The 21,061-nt window shown below is 38.3% G+C and overlaps 1 protein-coding gene across 3 annotated transcripts in view; it reads right to left on the reverse strand.

Annotated features, from left to right (window-relative positions):
- Positions 1–856: 856 nt before the first annotated feature.
- Positions 857–21,061, reverse strand: part of csrnp3 (cysteine-serine-rich nuclear protein 3) — a 29,486-nt gene continuing 9,281 nt past the window's right edge. Inside the window, exons 1-5 of one of the 3 annotated variants that reach the window (XM_026947069.3) lie at positions 13,973–14,536; positions 9,567–9,733; positions 5,314–5,573; positions 4,909–5,205; positions 857–4,087 (exon numbers count right to left, since the gene is read on the reverse strand). In XM_026947069.3, the coding sequence (XP_026802870.3) occupies positions 2,924–4,087; positions 4,909–5,205; positions 5,314–5,573; positions 9,567–9,714 (1,869 nt within the window). In that variant the 5' untranslated portion in view covers positions 9,715–9,733; positions 13,973–14,536 and the 3' untranslated portion in view covers positions 857–2,923. Of the gene's footprint in view, positions 4,088–4,908; positions 5,206–5,313; positions 5,574–9,566; positions 9,734–13,864; positions 13,951–13,972; positions 14,537–21,061 lie in introns of those variants that run through there. The other 2 variants (XM_026947062.3, XM_026947055.3) reach the window with 2 other exon arrangements.

A 21,061-nucleotide genomic window follows, 5' to 3' on the forward strand; every position in this document is an offset into this window, starting at 1 on the left:
TACGGTTTATTTTGTCTGTCTGTGTCTGTGTGTGTATGTATGTATATTTATGAAAATGACTCAGAAATGCATTTAATATCATTTTTTTCTCTCGGTAGGTCTTAGTCACCCTTCACTTTATAGCACATTTTTCAATATTAAAGCTCTTTGAGGGGAATTAATTTGAGTGAACAGATTGGTGAAAATGTAAAAAAAAAAAAAAAAGTCACTTCAGTGGTTTTGCCGTATTTATTATTGAACACTAAATGAAGTGTTACAGCTTATTATGATTCAGTATGCATATATTTTCTCATTACACTGGTTTAACAGGAGAAGGAGGTCGCCAAATAGAGATGGGAGTTTCCATTTTGTATATTCGAAGAATCAAGATTTATTTTTCAATGAGACTAGCCACTTCCATTTGCTGTTCAAAGAGTCCTCAAAATAAGTTTGCATGAATTAAAATAAAGCTTCTTAGTTCTTAACATGCTGTGCCAGCTTAATGCTTAATATAGAAATAATTAGCTATTGTTGCTATGGATTACTGTATTTAAATTCCAATTTAAGTTCCTCTTCATTGCCTCATTGCTTCATGTTTGGCTTTAATTACTGAAAAGTACGACATTTGTTCACCGGAACGGTGAATATGCTCAAAAATTAAATGATGCAAGGTCATTCAGAAGTAGCTGTGCTCATAAATGAATTCAACTGGCGGTTACAACATTATACCAAAGCATAATTGTGGCACACTGCACACTACTACAAGGAATAGTACATATTATACAGTATATTCTGCTGCTGTATGTATGTATGTATGCAATTTCAAACAGCTTCAGGCTATGGTTATTACTAAAATCACAACACATGATGGACACTATTAGCAAAGAAATGTTTTATTCAGCACATACCATTTCAGGAAATCACAATAAATACACATTTCAATAGATCATTCAGAATAAATACTGCAAACAGAGTGTGGTGGCGATGCTGAATGTGCTGCCTTCTGCTACAGCACGGCCAAGACATCGCTTCATATGATGGACTCCAACAGAGAATGAGGTCAAATACGAGCACTGTCCATTAAGCCAAGAGGTAAAGAAAAAAAAAAATGCTTGAAACACAAACTATGGAAACAATGGGACATGAACGTCAAAAGCAAATCCAAACTATAAGGACATAGTCTTTCCCATTTTACTTTCCCAAGATTTCCCATTTTACTTTTGAGTGGAAATGAAATAAAAAAAAAAGAAAGGCATTCACTTTGTGTTAAGTCACACCAAAGGCAATGTTCCAGTTACCTTCCAAACTATTTTTTTAATCTTTAAGAAACACTTCCTTATTTGTTCAAAGATTTAGTCTAAAATGTTGTTCGAGAAATTAATTTATGGCATATACATCTGCTCTAAAATGCTGGCTGTAGTGAGCTCTGTAGTTCTTCTATACACTGGCAAAATCACTGCAGGAATATGATTGTCCTCTTTTCTGCTTCTTGAAAAACAACTATCCGCTTAAAAAATAGCCTACATTTCATCGAAACACTATTGAGGAATATGTAACACTATTGTAATTGTGCGTGAAATACAATTTCATTTCAAGATCAGTCAGTAAATTAGTTGAAAGTGATGTCTGGCAATGAAGGGCTGACCTCCAGAAATGACCATAGTTATTATCCTGTTACACTATTGCACTCGAATGACTAATCAGTCTTTAAAAATCATTTGTTCATATATTATAAATGTATAATTTGTTCACTTTATTCATATCATAATTTGATGCTCAGAGAAGTCAATTCAATACTGCAAATTTATAATGCCTCTTTAGCAAATTCTCTTATATATGATTCTTTTTTTTTTTTTTTTTACAGTACTAAGTAACACATTAAATTGGGAAATAAGCATATGCTGAAACACAAGCCTTATTATAACTTATGAGAAATCAGACCTATTTTATCACTAGATTTCTGGTTCTCCACATTATGATTAATTTAATAAACTTTCTACAATTTACTTTCAGACATATGCTTTCTTTCCTTCCTTTTTTCCTATAGCCTTTTTTTCAATAACTTGAACACATAACTACATTGTAAAAGATATGCAATGCCTCAGAACAAATTAATTTGATGCTTTTCAAAGTGCATTTGATCAGATGTCCCTGTATAATCCCAAAGATATTAGTTGGAAATGCTAAAAATGAAGAACTCTTTCATTCTCTCACCACCTGAATGGTGTAATGAGGATTAAATAATGGTCCAGTAAGAGATAATTCACCTTATCAGTGCTCTGCTAAAGACTATTTGCCGTTTTGCATGGCATCAGCCTCTGGAAAAGTGCATTGTCTTCATGAAGTGTATTATATTCACAACTTAAATCATCTGATTTGGTATTGCAAAAACAGCAAACATTTTAAGATCAGGCTTCATGCTTTTACAAATGCTTTAAAAGCATGATATACATATGTAACAACAAGAACTTAACCTTTTTTTTTTTTTTTTACAGTACATCAATGCAATCAATACAAAAACCATAGATTGCCAACAAAAGCTACAAAAGAACATGCGCTTTTATCAAAATGATTAAGTATACACATTTTCTTGAATATATTAATGAACGGCAACAATTTTTGCACCACTGACACATAGACATAGAAAAGTTCTATCCACAATATCTGCTCAAAACTAGAACTTTGACTTTTGAAATACCAGATAACATTGCACAGGCCTAAAGCTTACAGTTTATATGATCTCAGTTTGCACTTAGAATTATGGATTTTTTTTTCTGGCTCATTGAAAAATACATGATTATGAATATCATACATGTCAACATCTTCAAACTAAACTATGTCAAGTGTAGAAACAAAGACCATTATTTGAGTCTGTGTGGTATTTGAATCAAACACTTGATAGCTTACCATTTGTGTCTCCTCCTCATGGATGTAATGTGTGTATCTAAACAGGGGTGGGCTCAGGGAAAGGCTCCAGTATTGGGGGTCCTTTGGTGGTGTCTGCTAAAGAGGTAACCTCAGACAGGCTGTGAGATGCCTCCTTTGGCTGCTCTACCACAAAACAGTTCCCATTAGTCGTGTATCCCTCTTCTGTGTTATTGTTCAGATAGTTTTGGTACTCCATCTGACTCAGCTCTCCTGATTGGCTGTGGTAGGTCCCTTTCGATTGCATGCTTTTGTCCTGTTCTGGTTCACAGCAGCCAATTGTGGCTGAGGATCCATTAGTGAGAGTGAAATGATGATTGGTGTATTGTTCCTCAGGTGGCTGTGAATAGTCAGTGTAATGCTCAGTGGTCATGTTAAAGGCTCCTGGTGCCATCACTCCATTAGTGCTGGTCACCCTTTCTTGATATGAGGTTGAATCTCCTCCATAGCTCTCGTTAGCCTGGTTAGCAGCTGCTAAAAGTGATGCTGAGCTGGCATTCTCCATCTGATAGTATTCAGCTGAGGAGTTGATAAAATAAGCATTGCCATTGGTTTGGTTCTCCTGTGTGACCGTATTCTCCGAGTAGCACATCACAGAGGATGGAGAAACCACCTCATTGTGTGACAAAGGAGCGATGGTCAGGCCATCCTCAAACTCCTCTGCTTTGTCTTCATCATCATCGACATCATCGTCTTCCTCCTCCTCTGAGTCACTGTTCGCCAGGCTCTGTGTACTCGAGTCCGACAGGCTACACAAACTGCTGCTCTCGTCTTCATCCTCTTCATTTTCATCCTCATCCTCATCTTCTTCTTCCTCCTCCTCCTCCTCCTCTTCATCCTCTTCCTCTTCCAAGGCCTCATCCATATCATCTACAGCTTGCAGGTGCATGATGGCGCTCTGCTGGACGGAATCAGGGACAGGATATTCTAAAGCGTGTTGGCCTGATGTTAGTGGGCTGCAGTGTCCATTGGTGTCGCTGTGGTAACCGTTGCCATTAGGGGCAGGGACAGAGGCGGGACCAGGGGCCGAGCTCTGCTGCTGCTCCCTGCTCTTCTCCAGCTCTAGTTTCATGATGGTGTGCAGGAAGTGCGTGCGCACCCGGATGGGGTTGAACTCAATCCGGCCGGCAGCATTACTGCAGCCCTCTTTAGTGCAGCCACATGGGAACGACATGCGGTCCACCTGCACGGAAACAACACAACCAAGCCTTAAGATTTAAATGGAACTTAGCGTGAAACCTCATCAGACTGGCCAAAGTAAAAGCATGAGATGTCTTAACATAAATTAACTCAAATTATCAGCTCAATCTGTGTCATCTATTTCATGCTTGATGCCTTAATTTGATAAGGCAATATCTCAAATAAAGACTATTACATTTTAATCTGTTTTAACTTGTCAGTCTTCCATTTAGTACTGTGTTTGACTTGTCTTTTGTCTGTAAAGTGACAATAATAATAATAATAATAATAATAATAATAATAATAATGCACTGTGTGAAAGAAGTGTGTGTGTACACTTACATTTACAAAAAGGGTTTCTCGAGCATTCTTTGGATAGTTATTGTTTCTAGGTATTTAAAGAACCCTATAAATGATATGAAAGTTATTTGCTGCTCCAAAGAATTTGCACGTCAGAAAGATTCTTCAAAATGCTACAGAATTCCTGCTAACTCCCTACAATTTATGAAGGCTCTATTAGCTGGAATCCATGTTTTAAGCATCTTTGAGGACTTTATAATTGTCTAGAAGGCAGAGGAACAGTTTCTACAGGAGTTCTTCGTGGAACCTTTTCTAAAAGAGTTTTTTTGTGTGTTGTAGAACCCTGTGTTGTAGAGTTTTACATAGAAAGTTTTTGGGGTCCCCCAGAGGGACAAACCAATAAACCCTTTAAAATTCTAGATGGAATCTCTTTTTCTAAAAGTAAGTGTGTGTGTGTGTGTGTGTGTGTGTGCATGTGTGTGTGTCAGACATCTTTGCTGATTTATCATATACAGATATGTTTACCTGGCACTTGATGCCTGCCAGGCTGCAAGTGCAAGTCTCTGGGTCACAGAAGAGTCTGCAGTCACAGCCGCAGTCCTCCCGTGACACTCGGATGGCCCTCAGCTCATGCTTCTCTTCCACATCGATCTTCTTGACACCAGATGCGCGAAGCAGGGCCCGGCGCTTCTTGGTGGTCAACGGCTGGAGGAAGAAGTACTCATCCACCTCTGTGTTGTCCAGGTCCAGGTCATCATCTGAGATATCGTCCACCGTGAGAGCATTTGCCTCTTCTGACTCGACAGAACCATTTTTAGTCAGCTAGAAACGGAAAAGCAGTTCACAGAGTTACGTTACTGCATATACCTGTTGTAGCGCCTATAAAAGTCATCTTCCAGAGCATTTTTATTAATGGAGTCTGTTTCCTACCCTGAGTTTGATGGAGTTGAGTTTTTCCTCTTTCAGGTGGTCTCTCAGCATGTCCCTGTGTAGGCGCTCCTGCTCCTTGGCAAACTCGCCGAGTGTGTACTGCCGTACAGAGCTGTGTCGACTCGACATGCCCAAGGTGCTGCCTCCCTGACTGGGCACACTGGTAAAGCCTTGTCGCCGGCTGAAATAATACACCGTCACCTTCTCAAAATGCACCCTCTGAGTTCTCATTCGCTTCTCTCGCTTCAGGATGGAGGAGGCTGGAGGAGAAAGAGAATCAAATATTCACATTTAATTTTTTTTTTTAAAAAGTCAAGACGAAAATGGCTTTGAAAACCGGATGGATTTCAAAAAACTTAAATGTAAAAGTTTTTTAAGAATATACCACAGAAATGATTGTAGTGATATTGTGACATTTTTTAAACACTAGATGTTCGAATTGGAAAGTGTTACTTTGAGTGATTGTTTTGGACTTTATTTCTTCCTTAACATTTTTTTGCCCCGTGAATGAATTATGTTTTATAATATTTATGCACATTAATAATTCTACTGCATATTATTAATAACAGGCTTTAGACACAAAAAGACACATACTGTCTTTGACCCATATTTCTTCTATTTATCTAATTAAAAGGGATTTATATGCTATAGCCTTGTTTAAACAATGGTCTTTAGAATTACAGTATATTACCTGTTTTGAACGGTGCAGGAGACTCACATGGGCTCTTAACAATTCAACTGCAGCTTTGAGAGGACTGCTTTTCCTGTTACAGCGTTTTGTCTCATTCAAATTACATCATAAAACAAACAACATAATTTATAACAGCCATCTACACCTGAGAATCAGCACAGCTTGTTTAAGTGCTGCCCTATGGTGACCTCCGCTGGGTCCTTTAAGAACGTGCAGGCTTGTGCTTCCCACTGGGTTGCAATGTAAAAAAGGTGGAGGAATTGCCATCAGGATAAATATATACAGCATGTAAGTCTCTCATATTGGCTTTAATGTCCATGGAGTTCCCCACAGCCCCTCCTTGAGTCCCCCTCATGTCAGACACACACAGGACAAATAGAAACCATCTGTTCCTGCAGCACCGCCACCCACAAGCATGAACAATATATTTCATTACAGCCATAAGCATGCTACACTCGCACATTCTCATGGCGTGGGGAAGCAGAAACTTCAGCATTAGTGTAAAGTAGAAGCACAGTGTAGACACAATTTTATATAATAATTTATATTTCCACAAATGTATAAATGTAATAAATGAGAAAAAGCAGTCAAGGAGGTGACATTAAGGTAGGTGATTAGATAATTTACTCCCTATTCATCTAATGATTCTTTGTATCTTCAAGTTTCACTTACCATAAATGCTGATTTAATGTTTTTTTGTATTTATGGCTATTCATGCAATTAGTGTGATTACTCTGGATATAAGATCTGTTACAATACTACACAGAATTATGGTTTCTTTTCAATCTAGGATAAAATAGAGGGTGTTTTGAAAAAGAAGGACCAGAATTTTCCCAGTATATGGAATCATAAATCTCTGTTGAATTAAAACTTTGAATAAATTTAATCTCATATTCTCAGAGTGGCTGACAGCAAGACGAAGCATTAAACAGCACTGAGGTGTGATGGAGCTCTTAAAATGAAATGCCTCTCCAGATGGTGGGAAGAGGAGTCCAGGATGTGAGATGCATGAATGATTGACAAGCAGGAAGAAAAGGTCTTCTACATTTTTTTTAAGCTCATGCTTTAACATGTGCTGTACTCACAGGAAAATATTTAAAATGTGATCATAGCTCTAAGTATTATATATTAAATTAATTTTATGCTCTCTTACAATAAAGACTTCCCGAAAGATTCTTTGCACAATTAAGAGACTGTTTGCTTCCATAAAGTGGCTCTATACAGAACCTTAAAGGGCTCTCCAAAGACTCTTTACGGTGTCTAATGGAAATTTTTTTCAAGAGTGTATAGACATTGTTGTCATTTTTTAAAATAGCTTAATGTCCTGGTCAGTTTGTTATTGTCTTTAATAAAGAAATGCTTACTGAATCTTCTGTATTTTTGTTTTTCATACATAACAGCATAAAAATTGTTTTCTTATTAGGATTTATAAATAGCAAATAATTTAAAATCTCCGTCCCCCAATACATAGATATTTATAATTATGGATATATAATAATTAAAATTTATTAATTTGTTCATTCACTCATTAATTCAAAAATAAAACATGGTGTTAAAGGAAAATAAACAATGATTTTTTATCATCCTGCATTTCATGTTGTGGAAAGGCCACAAAACAAGTTAGTTCCTGTTATCACTTACAGCAACTGTAACTGTCATTCTCTCACCAGTCTCTTTTTGTGTTTCTCAAAGGCAACAGATCCAGCTTGTCATGTTACTGAGAAACTACAAAATGCATAAACCTCTGACTCTGACTAACACTGGAGACTCCTTCCATAAGCGTTAAATCAAGTGTCCTTATCGAAAAGCCTTTATTAAATAACAACACATTTTAACCCATTTATTATTAGGCTTAATTTAGCCTATGTGGAACATCTGCCATACAAGTCCCTGTGAATTAAAGTCATGATAATCTATTATAACAAGTGCCTTTTATAATCTATTGTAACAAGCATAAACCTTGTAGTCAGAACTACTGACAGAACTGCTGTGTTATCACTTTTCTTAACACAATCTGACCAATCAGATTTGAGAATTCAACAGCACTAAGGTACAATATTCTTTTTAATATATTTAAATATCTGATTATACAATACATTATACCAAATTTATTATACACAATACACACTAATACATAATATTATAAAATCCTATTGTATTATAATATAATTAAAGTATGTATTTACTGAAGCAGTTATTGTAGAGTTTTGTGTTGTGATGAGCTGAAGAAAGTCCTCTCAGTCAAATAGAAAAAATAAACACTAACTATAACAACTGTCAAATAAAATGTTTAAAAAAATGGGAAAACAAAAGCATGTCATCCTGCAGTAACAGGATACATTATGGTAATAGGACAGTGAACGCAGCGTTACACTAGTCTGCCGTGAGTGTAAATCACTCTGAACTCCCCACACACCTCTTAGTCTGTCCTGGCCACTGAGGAAAGACCTCTGGGATGTGCTCTTCCCTCAGAAAGAACTCATCTCCCTGCTCTGAAGCAGCACAGAACAAAAGCGCTGCTCGCCTGTTAGCACTGAGGTAGGCACCTTTGGTGTTATTAATCATTAATGAGTACCAGCATCAGCCACTTAGCTGGCGTGAGCCATGAAAAGGGAGCTGCTACCCACAGGCTCAGTGAGCAGCTCATGTGCTAGCCTATGTGATGAGCAATAGGGGTTAGGTTTACTCAGCTGTGGCTTTTTCTTAGAAACCCACACACACTCTTTCACTGAACTCTGTAAGGGGTGAGGATCACAGATTCATTGGTGTAGCTTCGCCTGCAGCAGCTTTAAATCACAGATTCATTGGCCTGGGCTTTCCCTCTGTAGCTCTAAATAAGAGGCAGCTCGAGGTTTTATTGCACTAGCAAGTGGGTGCAGCTGAAAAATCTCTAAAACTACTCATTGCAACACAAATCCCTTTTGTGATATAAACTGATATAATGTGATAAAGTGGCCCTCTTGGTTTTTTTTTCACAGTCATTATAATGTATTATGTTTTTAGGACAGAATGCTCTTAAATACTTAGTAGCTCTCTCTTGTTTAATGAAGTCAAATACCAGTAAACACAAAGCATGCATGGAGTGTAGCCACTTGATGCTGAAACTCGTGAGGTGCAGTCGTTTTAGGTTTATTGTGATAATGAATATTTTATTATAGACCCACTACAGACTCAGATGAAAATCAATATTAAATAGCAGTGCTAAATTCAGCTGTCGGAGGACCTCACAAGCATTTTCTATTGCCAAGAGTGCAAATGCAGAAATATTTCTTTATAGGTTACAGACTAATCAAGAGCTTGAGAGACCAACTGATAAAGCAATGATTTGAAAAAATATGTAGCTTATGACTAACTGCCTTTTCAAGGGACATTAAATATGATTCATCAGGTAGGACTTTTTTATTTTTATAACACCGTTCTCTAAGATAGATTAAATGTCAGTGCTGAATCATTGTTAAATGTACAAACTCTAAGCTTGGTGAACTATTTCTCTGTAACATACAGAAGCAGACACTGATGTGTATTGATGATGATGACGACAAAGGAAGCAATGATGACTCACGTGTGAAGTGAGAGGCAGAGGGGTTGACGCTGTCGCTGCTGTCTCCACTCTCACTGCTCGATATCTCCTCCTCTTCCGATTCCCTCAGTGAGGAGCACGGTGACGCTCCCTCCACCTCCTCAAACTTCCTCTTCAGTATTCCACTCATGACTGCTTCTGAGCCACACCTGCATGTGTGTTAGGAAGACAGGGGAAGAGGAAGATTCTTTAATATCTTAGCTTATGTCTGCTACAATCCTCAAAGCACTCATTTAGCAACAAGCTCTCTCTCTCTGCCTCTCCTCTCTCCTTTCCTCGGGTGATTGATCACCTTGCCACAAATGGCCTCAGATGGAAGATGGAGAAGGAAAAACTACTAATTGAATGCCTCTGAGTTCCAGGAAGTGTGTTTAGTCTATCTTTTATTGAGTGGCCATAGAAAAGAAGGGGTTCTTCATTTGAATCTCCCTTTGTAGTTATAAAAAGTGTCAGCTATGAGGATGATTTAACCACAGGAATACAATAGTGCGGCTGAAAATGAGGTGAAATAAGGTTTGAAGCTTTAACTTTGGGATACAAAACATCACCTAGGCACAGAATATTGGGAAAGTAAAGTAAGCTGTAATAAATAATTACATATGAAAAACCAACAAAAGCTGTAGTTTAACTACTATTGCAGTTAATATTGCAGATAAATGATGAGCAGACAAATAATCACAGTGAATGTTAAGAATATAAATGTATGCAAAAAGCAGATAAAAGGCCCCCATTTGAGTCATAAGAAAAATAAATGAAAAAGTGTATGCACACTTAATGAAAACAACTAATCTAACACAGTATATGGTGAAATTCTGCCTCTGTACACTTTAATGTGCATGGTAACCGACTTTTTTCTGCTATTCATTATCTGACAAACACTTCCAAGCAAATAATCTTTCCTAACAGTGAGCAATATGGCAAAATTTCATATCACAGTACTTGAAGACATTGTTACATTATAGGTGTGATAATGTTCAGGTTTGTTAACAACAAACAAAATAGTAAAACCACATTCCAAGTTCATCTTAGATAATCCCTACAAACATAAATGATTCAATACAGAGAAGGAAGGAAATTTAAACATCCAGTCAGCTACTTGTTACTAGGAGTGAGTCAGTGTTATAAAAGTGTATTGAGATGTAGTAATCAATATCATAATGGCCTTATTGCATGGCCCTGATTGCTCCTGTACAAACAGTCAATCAATCAAAGAAAAGCTGCATGCAATATGGTGTGACAAACCTATAATATAAAAAGAATAGCATTTATATTACTGTAGATTTTCTAATACATACATATATTCAATTCAATTCAATTTTGTTTGGATAGTGCTTTTAATGCTAGACTTTGTCACAAAGCAGCATTACAGAAATCTGATCCTTTAGGCCAGAGGCGACAGTGTTAATGAAAAACTCTCTGAGATGATGAGTAAGAAACCTCGACAGGAACCAGACTCAATAGGGAACTCTTCCTCTTCCGGGTGACACCAGATAGTTTGCTTATATATCATTCCTCTTCTATAATTGTATTCTTTAAATCTATACTATCAATAATAAACAATACTAAATGTGTTGAGAGACAAAATGTCTCATATGATTACAGCAGCAGTTCTTAGGTACAAGTCTAATGTATCCAGGTGTCATAGTATGAGAGTATATGGCCAAAAGTATGTGGACACCTGACCATCACACCCATATGTGATTCTTCCCCAAACTGTTCCCACAAAGTTGGAAGCACACAATTGTATAGGATGTCTCCGTATGCTGTAGCATTACAATTTCCCTTCACTAGAGCTAAGGGACCCGAACATGTTCCAGCATGGCAATGCCCCTGTGCACCAGGCAAGGTCCATGAAGACAGGGTTTGCCAAGGCTGTAGTGAAAGAACTCAAGTGACCATGAACAGGAACACTGACTGTGCCCCAGACCTTCTCACCCGACCTCACTAAAGCTCTTGTGGCTGATTGGGCACAAATCCTTACAGCCACGCTTCAAATTCTAGCCTTCCCAGAAGAAAGCCTTCCCAGAAGAATGGCGGTTATTATTATAACAGCAAAGGGGAACTAAATCTGGAATGGGATGTTCAGAAAGCACATGGTGATGGTCAGGTGTCCACAAACTTTTGTCTGTAAAGTGTTTGTACTATTAACTACAAGATCTCTAAAACTGGCTTTGAGGTGTTTCCCAAAAGAATCAAAACTAGTCATGTCAGATTAAACCCTCTTATCTTCAGAAGTCTGTTAAAGTATCCTATTTGGGGAAAATGAGTTCTGGATAACTATGAAACATAATCAACTCTGTAGAAAATTTGGGTTTTATAAAAAGCATTGGTGAAAAGATGAGGTTAAATTACCCTGTCCTATAAATTAACAGGACTATCTAGTATTAATCAGTTCATAATTATGTTTATAGTATGGCATTAATAATCAAGGCAGAAATCTCCACAGCGTTTTGCCAAAACCTTTTTTTGTCATGTAGATGAGTGAGATCCTACACTGATTTCAAAAACCTGCAGCATAGCTTTGAGAACACCCGAACAGTTACCTCTCACACACTCACTCTCTCTTGCTTTCCAAAACTAAAATAGCCACGATGATGAAAAAGCTGCAGAAGGAAGCACAGATTAGTGGTGTGCCAGGAGAGAAGGAGGGAGAGAGAGGCAGTCTGGGACATACTGCTGTATTGTTTCATGTGGTGAGGCTCAGAACCTCTCGGCGCTATCGGCTGATTACAGAAGCCCAGACGGAGCAGGGGGCGCTCGGCTAGGCTCTCAGCACAAGCCTATTGTTCTTCTGTGTGCGCTGATGGAGTGAGGGAGGGATTGAGAGAGTGAGAAAGAGAGAACGAGAGAGAGAGAGAGATTGAGAGAGAGTAGCTGGAGAAGCTCCAAACCACAGCATACAGTCCTGCTATGGAATGTCTGGCATTTTCCCTACAGTAAAAAACACACTTTTCTTATAGTCTGTGTTCTACAGTCAGGCTGAACTAATCTAACTTCTTCTTCCAGCAGGAAGAGCATACATTACCTTTCATGGCCCTACTGATAATAATCTACTTTTTTTGTGCTTCATAATATTATTAATATAATTCAAAAACACAGCGAGACATCTTCCAATTAAAAAAATCACTCAGTTATGTCCATTTTTGGGCCTGCTGCAAGGCCTGCTGCTCTCTGTCAGATTTTCAGAAGGGGGAACGAGATAACTGAAAATGGCTCGCCTAGGTTTTTTCGGATACAATGTAGGCCTATTTCCTTGTAATCATCATAATTAGTTCCCCCTTGTTGAAAATCCATTCGCATTCTTAGCCCTCGGCGCATGCCGCACTGCTCTTTCATACCAAAAGTGGTTGCTATGGAGATACTAATATACTTGCACAAATAGTGATTTCATATCAGAGACATTTTGATTTTTTTTATGTGTTTCTGGCATCTACTACACTCCCCCAAGATCCAAAAATAAATACAAGCACCATGCTACATCACACATATATAATCATGTGGCATTCATAAAATCATTGATAAAGAAAAGAGGATCTCTGATCAGTCACTTTACGTAAGATCTCTCTTAGGCTATATGGAGTTATTCTGATGCACACTAGCAAAGTAAAATGTTAGTTATGTACATATTTTATTATGACTGCAAAGACTTTTAAAATATTGAGTGCTAATAATACTAAGGAATATCACTGCCCTGTGACAAAAGAACATGTAATGCAGAAAGAAAGTGGCTCATGTCGAAGTGGTCATCTCTCCTTGTTAAAGCAGAGATCTTTCACTGGATCTGGTTCCATCCGAGACCAGAGCAAAAGGAGCAACTATTCATTTTTTGACACAATGAATTGGCATGACATCATGGGTAGCCCAGAGGTAACAAGAGCTGACTGCTGTAGTGTGCAGTGGGAGAGAGAGACAGAGAGACGAGGAGAGCAGTAACTCTCCCAGCTAGTTATTCCTCCTCTCCATACCTCATTCCCTTCTCTCTCTCTCTCTCTCTCTCTCTCTCTTTCTATCTCTTCCTTTGTTTCTCTTCTCTCCTGGCTAGGCTGCTGTACTTTTCCACAGCACACATACTCCATATTGCAACTAAAGCATTCTGCAGCAAAACCCAGCACAAAAAATTCAGCCACTCCCAGGAAGAGAACCATTTCACATGCATGCAAATGTAGACACACATAAGCACTGTCAATACTGCATCATCACCACATGTACAGTATCACAAGCTGAGAAACAGAAGCAACATTAGCAGCTACTGCATGTAGTTTAAAGAGAAGCCTATTCACCTGATCATTAAGCCACAGACAGCTAAACCCTGCTGAAGCCTGGCATTACCACATGAGATCAGCAGCAAGCAATGGGCTGCATGCCGGGCTTTAAAGGAGCCAACTGACCTGCGTCCACCACTGATGCTCCACCCGCTACTCCCTCCACTCACACTCAGAGTGAATGGACCGATTCAAGCCTGGATGAGTCGTGATGAATGAAGGCCTCCCATTTTACTCTCCCTGTACTGGGCAGCACGTGTGCGTGTGTGTGTGTGTGTGTGTGAGAGAGAGAGAGAGAGAGAGAGAGGAGTAAAGGGGAGATGTCAGGGAGCAAGAGAGAAAGTGGCAGTAGGAGGCGAGAGAGAAATGGAAAAGGAAGAGTGTGTGTGTGTGTGTGTGTGTGTGTGTGAGAGAGAGAGAGAGAAACCTGTGCATTCAGCAGCAGCCAAGTCTTTACTGTTCTTTCCAGTAAAGAACTCTCCTCTTCCCTCTCCCTGCTTCTCTCTCTCCCTCTCCCTGCTTCTCTCTCCCTCTCTGCTTCTCTCTCTTATTCGTTCCAGCCACACAAAGACTCATTAGGTGCAGCCAGCTGAGGGCTGGAGACTGAGCACAGCCTGCCTGCGAGATCACATGGGTGGGATGTCTGAGAGAGAGAGAGAGGGAGAGAGAGAAAGAGAGAGAAAGAGAGAGAGAGGCACCCTCTTCTGTGCGCCTGCTGTCTGCAGATATTTTTACCAGTGTTAGAAAGGGAGGGAGGGGGTAAGAGAAGGTGAGAGAGAGAGAGAGAGAGAGAGAGAGAGAGGAGAGAGAGGAGAGAAAGTGAGAGAAAGAGAGGTGCAGAGATTGCATGAGGAGGGATGTATGAAGAAGAGGAAGCTACAAGTCAATATCCTGCTCAGCAAGTAATCTAAAGAGATTAATGGGTACACTAACAAATTAGCCACACACACACACACACACACACACACACACACACAGGATTGAGACTGTTGCACTGGGATTTGTGGTAAAAATTCACAGAGCTATAGTTAATATGAGCTGCCACATGGTTTATCAATGCCACAAGTTTGCCTTCCGGCACCATTAATATCTAAACCTTGTATACACTTTAATCTTATGCTTAACTAATGGCTACCTTCAAAAGGTAAACAATACTTTTATATGTGAATTTGTTTTATAATGGGATACACCAATCTAATACGGCCTGAAACTTTAAATCGGTATGTGGATGGATTTGATATATTTTCTGATCTGACATAACGCAGACGTTGCATGTAAACACAGGAAACAAGCCCCCCGTCATCACGCCTGTGATGTTTCACATTACTTATTAACAGAAGCTTACAGCGTTATTAGGAGTAATGGTTATTAGGAGTAACTAAGAGGATATGAGTAATGGTTTAGTATCAGGTATTGGAAGATACCTAAATCCCTGCTATTGGTATCATATTAAAAAGTAGAAAAAAAAGGCATGGGAGCATTTCCAGTCTTTGACCACTCACAATCAGCCAATCATTTAGTGATAAAAGGAGAATACAGCACACATTAAAACACCAGGTTGAAGCATGGCATAATAGTGCAGAGTATTACTGCTGGGATTCCTGTTCGAACCCAAACTGAGCTAAAGCTCTTCAATAACTCAAACGGTGTTGTACATTTAGGGCAGGATGGGTAGTAGACTACTGTTGCTAAGCAACGTACCTGCCAATCAGTGATCTGCAGGGTCATGTGGCAAAGCAAAGCCCATGGGATTGGCCTCAGAAGATGTACAGGATAAATGAAGGTGCATATATTTATAACTTATATATTTCTGTAGAGCTGCTTTGTGACGATGTCCATTGTTAAAAGCACTATACAAATAAAATTGAATTGAATATACTTACACTGGATTATAGCATGTACAATTATCATAAGACTATTTGATTATTTTATTACAAATACATATATAGTGGATTAAAAGACTGCCAGAGAATTGTTAAATGTGTGCTCAGTTAGGCATATAACAGTGATTTAATGTTTCAGTGGATCTTTTTGGAATAAAATTAATGAATTAAATTAAGTAGATACATTTTTGCATGTATACAGATGTCTCCTCTGTTTAAATCACCTGAAGCTACAATAGGAATAATTGTGTATGCATGTTCAGAACATGGTTTTATTAATACCTCAACATAATTTTCATTCAAGCTTATAACAAAATGTTATCTAACCATCAGTTGCTATTATAAGACTATTAAACTAATAAACCTTCTTATACTGCTTCACATCGACTAGTAGGCTACTCATTGTCTTTTACAATTTAAATTAGTGTTTTGTATACTAAAGACATAAAAGCAAACACTGCAAATAGTCAATATCCATGAAAGCCATTTATGCCTGCTTATAAGATGGTTTGTAATGTCATGAGTGTATTATATAGCATTAGAGGCTTTAAGAAAGCTCTGTGAAGGGTCACCTGCCTCATAAGGATAAAGCCAATGTGTGTTTGGGGTTTAATTGCTGTCTGAGTGTGCTTGAGTTTAATTTACCCAGGACCCACTCCCCAGAAATATAGCAGGCCACTGCTATATACACAAAATGGAAAATTTTCTAGTTATACTCTCAAAAAGAATAAAACTTTCCTTGTCTTTGGGGAGGTATCATCAAGGGCACACCTTTTGTACCTTTAATATGCATCTTTCACCTGGAAATGTATGGACCGTAATGATTTTTTAGGGTAAAGCTTGAAAGGAACACTACATGCACCGTTCTAGGAAAAGGATAAATGCTCCAGCAACAAGGAAAGGTACAGTTTAGTACACTTTTTTCTGATGGTGTATAGCCCATGGGTATAAAATATTGATCTCCGAATGGATGAACACTAAAGCTGAGACTAAATGGAAAATCATTCAGAATAATAGCAGCAAGCAATTTCCTCATATTACTTGTGTAGTCTAATATTGTTCCATAGAAAATGCTTTTGTTTTTGTTCATAGACCAATCAATAGGAAGAAAAGCTCATGACCCTTCCCATAAGTGCATGGGATAAATGCTCATATGAGGGCATAAGCATTGTGGAACCTGATTTTCCCACAAGATATAATTATTCTCCTCATTTCCTCTCCATCTTGGGAACCCATCTATTGTATAACAGTGATATCTAATTTGCATTCTTTTCCTTTCCCCTCCTTTAGGGGGTATCATACTCACTGCTCCATTTCATAAAAATGCAGAGCATAGGCCGAGCAGAAGCAGTTTTGTTACACTGATTTGGGGAGCCACTGCATCAGTAAGAATGACCCATTTTGGAAATGTGTGTGTGAATTTTGCGACACATAGTGAGAATTTGGTCAACTGGAAGGGCTTCATTTCCATAAGGAAGTGTGCACTTGAATTTATGTCATGTACAAATGAGGTGTCCAGTTCTAAATCAAATATGATTGTGTCATAGAAAAACAGTTTATAGATTTTTAAGGTTCTTATGGTATGAAAACATGCTTAGTAATGACTGGAGGTTTTAATAGCAGATTTAGGAAGCAAAACTCATGCTTTTATATGTTCACCAAATAACAGCAGATATTCTTTGACAGTCTGATTATGATAAAGGCCTCAGTGAGAGTATCAAATGAGGGACATTTTTCAGTCTCCAAGCAGCCATAAAATCAAGGCCAATATATATCAAAGAAATCCCTAAACAGATGTGAAATTTTACATGAACAAATTCTATTTTATGTTCAGTGAGTCAACTTTGATTAACCCACTGCTACTCTACTGACTCTCTAACCAGGAAGAAGCTTTACACAGTGCATTACACAGATAGGGCCTTCAGACTACAAGATGCTGAAATCTCCCCTCAACACAGGAAAGGTAGTAAGTAGTAGAGAAAAACTCCTGCTGCTGTGATGCCAGCCCTCCTCAGCACGCAGCATGCTTCCTTTGTCACCTCTATTTAACTCCCTTTGCTTTCTGCTGTCTCCCCATCTGTTCAGCCTCTATCCCCAGCCTGTGCTTCCTCCTAAATGTTTCATGCTACGTCACCGAGGCTTTTCCATGGCCTTTAATTAGCAGCATGCTAACCCCTGAATGCCCTCCGCCCGGAGAATAGCTGAGCCCAGCCACTCCACTGAATCACACGGGTCAGTTCAATAGTGCACTTCCTGGCCCCAGGGCTCACACTTCTGAAAACAAATAAGTGCATGACCACTGTTGCAAATAATACTGGGAATTAAAATCAGACTCACCGAGCCACTCCTACTCCACTAACATTATTCAATTTGCACCGTGAGACACCAGAGGGATCTGCTGCAGTCAATCTTCTCTTGTACACAGCCCTGTCATGATTATGAAATTTTGGCTGCGATGATGAGTAACTGTCATACACAAAACTGAAATGAACATTTTACTTTCTGCTGACTATACTATTTTTAGAACAGACAGCCACTGCACACACATAGCCATTTATAAACACTGAATATATAAGTAGTCCTGCCTTAAAAATTATATGGGAAGATAAAACTTATTACTAAAACACACAAATAGGCTACTGGGCAAGAAAGAATTACTGTAATATTGGGCATACATAATACTAAATAATTAAACTGTGTATTCATGTATTCGTGCCATTAACAAAACATATTAGCTCCACTAAATATTACTGTGTTCAATGACAAACCATAGATACAACAAATTCATTGATCAAAATATGATTGTGTTTGATTATATCAAGACATGGACAATTGGACAATGGATGCTGCGTTTATCAACTACATATAACCACATGTAAACATATTATTGCTGGATCTAATAATTAATTGCAATTATCTAATACCATTCTCATATGATTGCGATTAATTCATTATAGACTAACTGTGAAAGGCCAACATGCATTGCAACATTACACTTGCTAAAGTTGAACACTGAAGTCATTTTTCTTTTCAAGCTGGAACTTTTTTTATGGTGTATCCGAGAGAATTAGACACATATTTAAACAACAGGAACACAGATATATTCTTTCCTGAGAAATCTAAATGTAAATGCTCCATTTACCCTTAGACAATTAATAAATTAATAAAAAAAAAAGAAAAATGTATAGTCCTTATGAAGATGCTTTCTGTAAGGAGACGATTATTTTTAGAGGCAGTCTTGGGTGTTAGTTCTTTGTAACAGTTTTTCGCCACAAGAGACAGAGGACAAAGGACTTTGCACGTTCACAGTTTCTGGGAAACATGACAAACCGTGTTGTTTTGTCTTATTAACATCAAGACAGAAGATAGTAGACTGTATATAGATAGTAGTGACTGACTGTTTATAGCTGTTATATGTAAGTGATAACAGGAACTAACTCGTCTTGTAGATACTCCACAACATTAACTGTAACTATAAATGGACAAAAACCATGGCGTGACAGTCATTAATAAATTAAAAATGTAATTGTTAACAAATAGCTAAGGATAGTGAATAAAACACTTTGGGATGTGCTGTTATAGGAAAACAATCAAGTTCAGGGTGGAAATCACAACCCACTATTATAAGTTATTATACTTATAATATGGAAATTTGATGAATTAAAAATCTCTGTGAACTAAATAGCCAACATACTGTTGTACACATGTAAATAATGAGTCTAACATTTGAATAGTTTGATTGTTTTTAAACAGAGTCCAGCAAATTTATTTTACAATTAAAGGGGTGATGGCAAAAAGTTTGAGAACCCCTGTCTCAGACAGTATAGAAGAGTTTAAAACAGTGTTTGATGAGTTGGCCATGATGACTTCCTCACCCCCCTTCTCTGCAGTCTACAAACTAGCAAAGCCAAGGCAACTGCACAGTGCAGCACGCACACAGCCTCACTGTGTCCAGAGAGAGAGAGAGAGAGAAAGAGAGAGAGTGACAGAATGACAGAGGGAACAGAGACAGCAGGCAAAAAAAGGAACACAGGACACAGAAGAACATTTGGCCTGCCAGCTTTAGCTAAAGCTCAATATGGCCCACCTCATCTCTACAATGTTAGTGTTTTTACTGTTCTATGGCACAACACAAACATTATTCTTCCCATATGGCTGTGCAAGTCTTTTTGAAGTGTCATACGCCATTGGAGTGGCTGTCTTGGCCCACTGTACATGCAGCAGAGACAGACAGTAAAAGTAGAGCTTAAAAAGAAAGAAGAGTAAAAGGCCACTAACACCTCAGGAGAAGTGTGCTAGAAGTCCAGACTGTGTTTAACCTCATAAATCACACACACACACACACAAACACACACACACACACAGCCCTAAACAGCAACCTTGTGATAGCCAGGTCTCCTTTGGAGATTTCCAGGGGAAAAGAGATGTCTCTCTGCTGATCCGTGCAACCTACAAAACTGTACACTGTAATGATTATATATATCTAAAGATGCCTCTCTGCTGATTCCTACAACTGACTAAAGGGCTCCAAAAGGCCATAAATGCAGTGCTTATACATGACATGTTTGACATTAGATTTGGGAAGTGTTGACTGTATTGTACATGGGGTCTGCTTCATGAAAAATACCAAGGCAAGAATTTGTTTAAAGGTCATGGCTTACTCTTTCAGGATAGTGGTCAAGTGCTGCTGTATTCAGTAAGGAAGGGGTGGTATGGGTAAATTGTTTTTCTTTCTTTTTGTAATGCCCAGCAAACTACCTAAATTGCCTATGCTCATACCAGTCTTTTTTAAAAGCCAGCAGAATCTATGAATATACACACAAATATGAAATTTGGAAATGTACTCATGTCCTCATATCATCTAGCATATTATCACTACTAGCTAGCCAGCTATTTCCCCTTGGAGATCAGTATAGTACATCTATATCTATCTTGTTTTTTTCACTTATATTAGCTCAGTTAGCCTGCCCATTAGCTAACTACCCAGTAGCTGCTAGTACTGCTAATAAACTAGCTTTGTCCTAAGTAGATATAAGTCAGATTTCATTATCAAAGTTTCACTTAGAATTTTAATATTCTCAATAATGTAATGTTATCCACACTCAAAATACAGCATATCAGTCAGAAGGGCTATTTTTTCATTACTAACATTGGCTAAGTTAGCAAGATAACTAGCTTAGTATGCTGGTCCACTGATGGAGTTAACACATAGCGTTCCCCAATTCAGTATTTTTACTGAAGTACTGAGAAAGTCTCAGTGTTCAGTAGAAAATCCCTAAACACTAACCTACCAGAATCCACCACTTATTTAAAATCATGTTTGTTTTTTTTG

Source organism: Pangasianodon hypophthalmus, chromosome 5, assembly GCF_027358585.1.
Source record: "Pangasianodon hypophthalmus isolate fPanHyp1 chromosome 5, fPanHyp1.pri, whole genome shotgun sequence".
NCBI classification, from domain to species: domain Eukaryota; kingdom Metazoa; phylum Chordata; class Actinopteri; order Siluriformes; family Pangasiidae; genus Pangasianodon; species Pangasianodon hypophthalmus.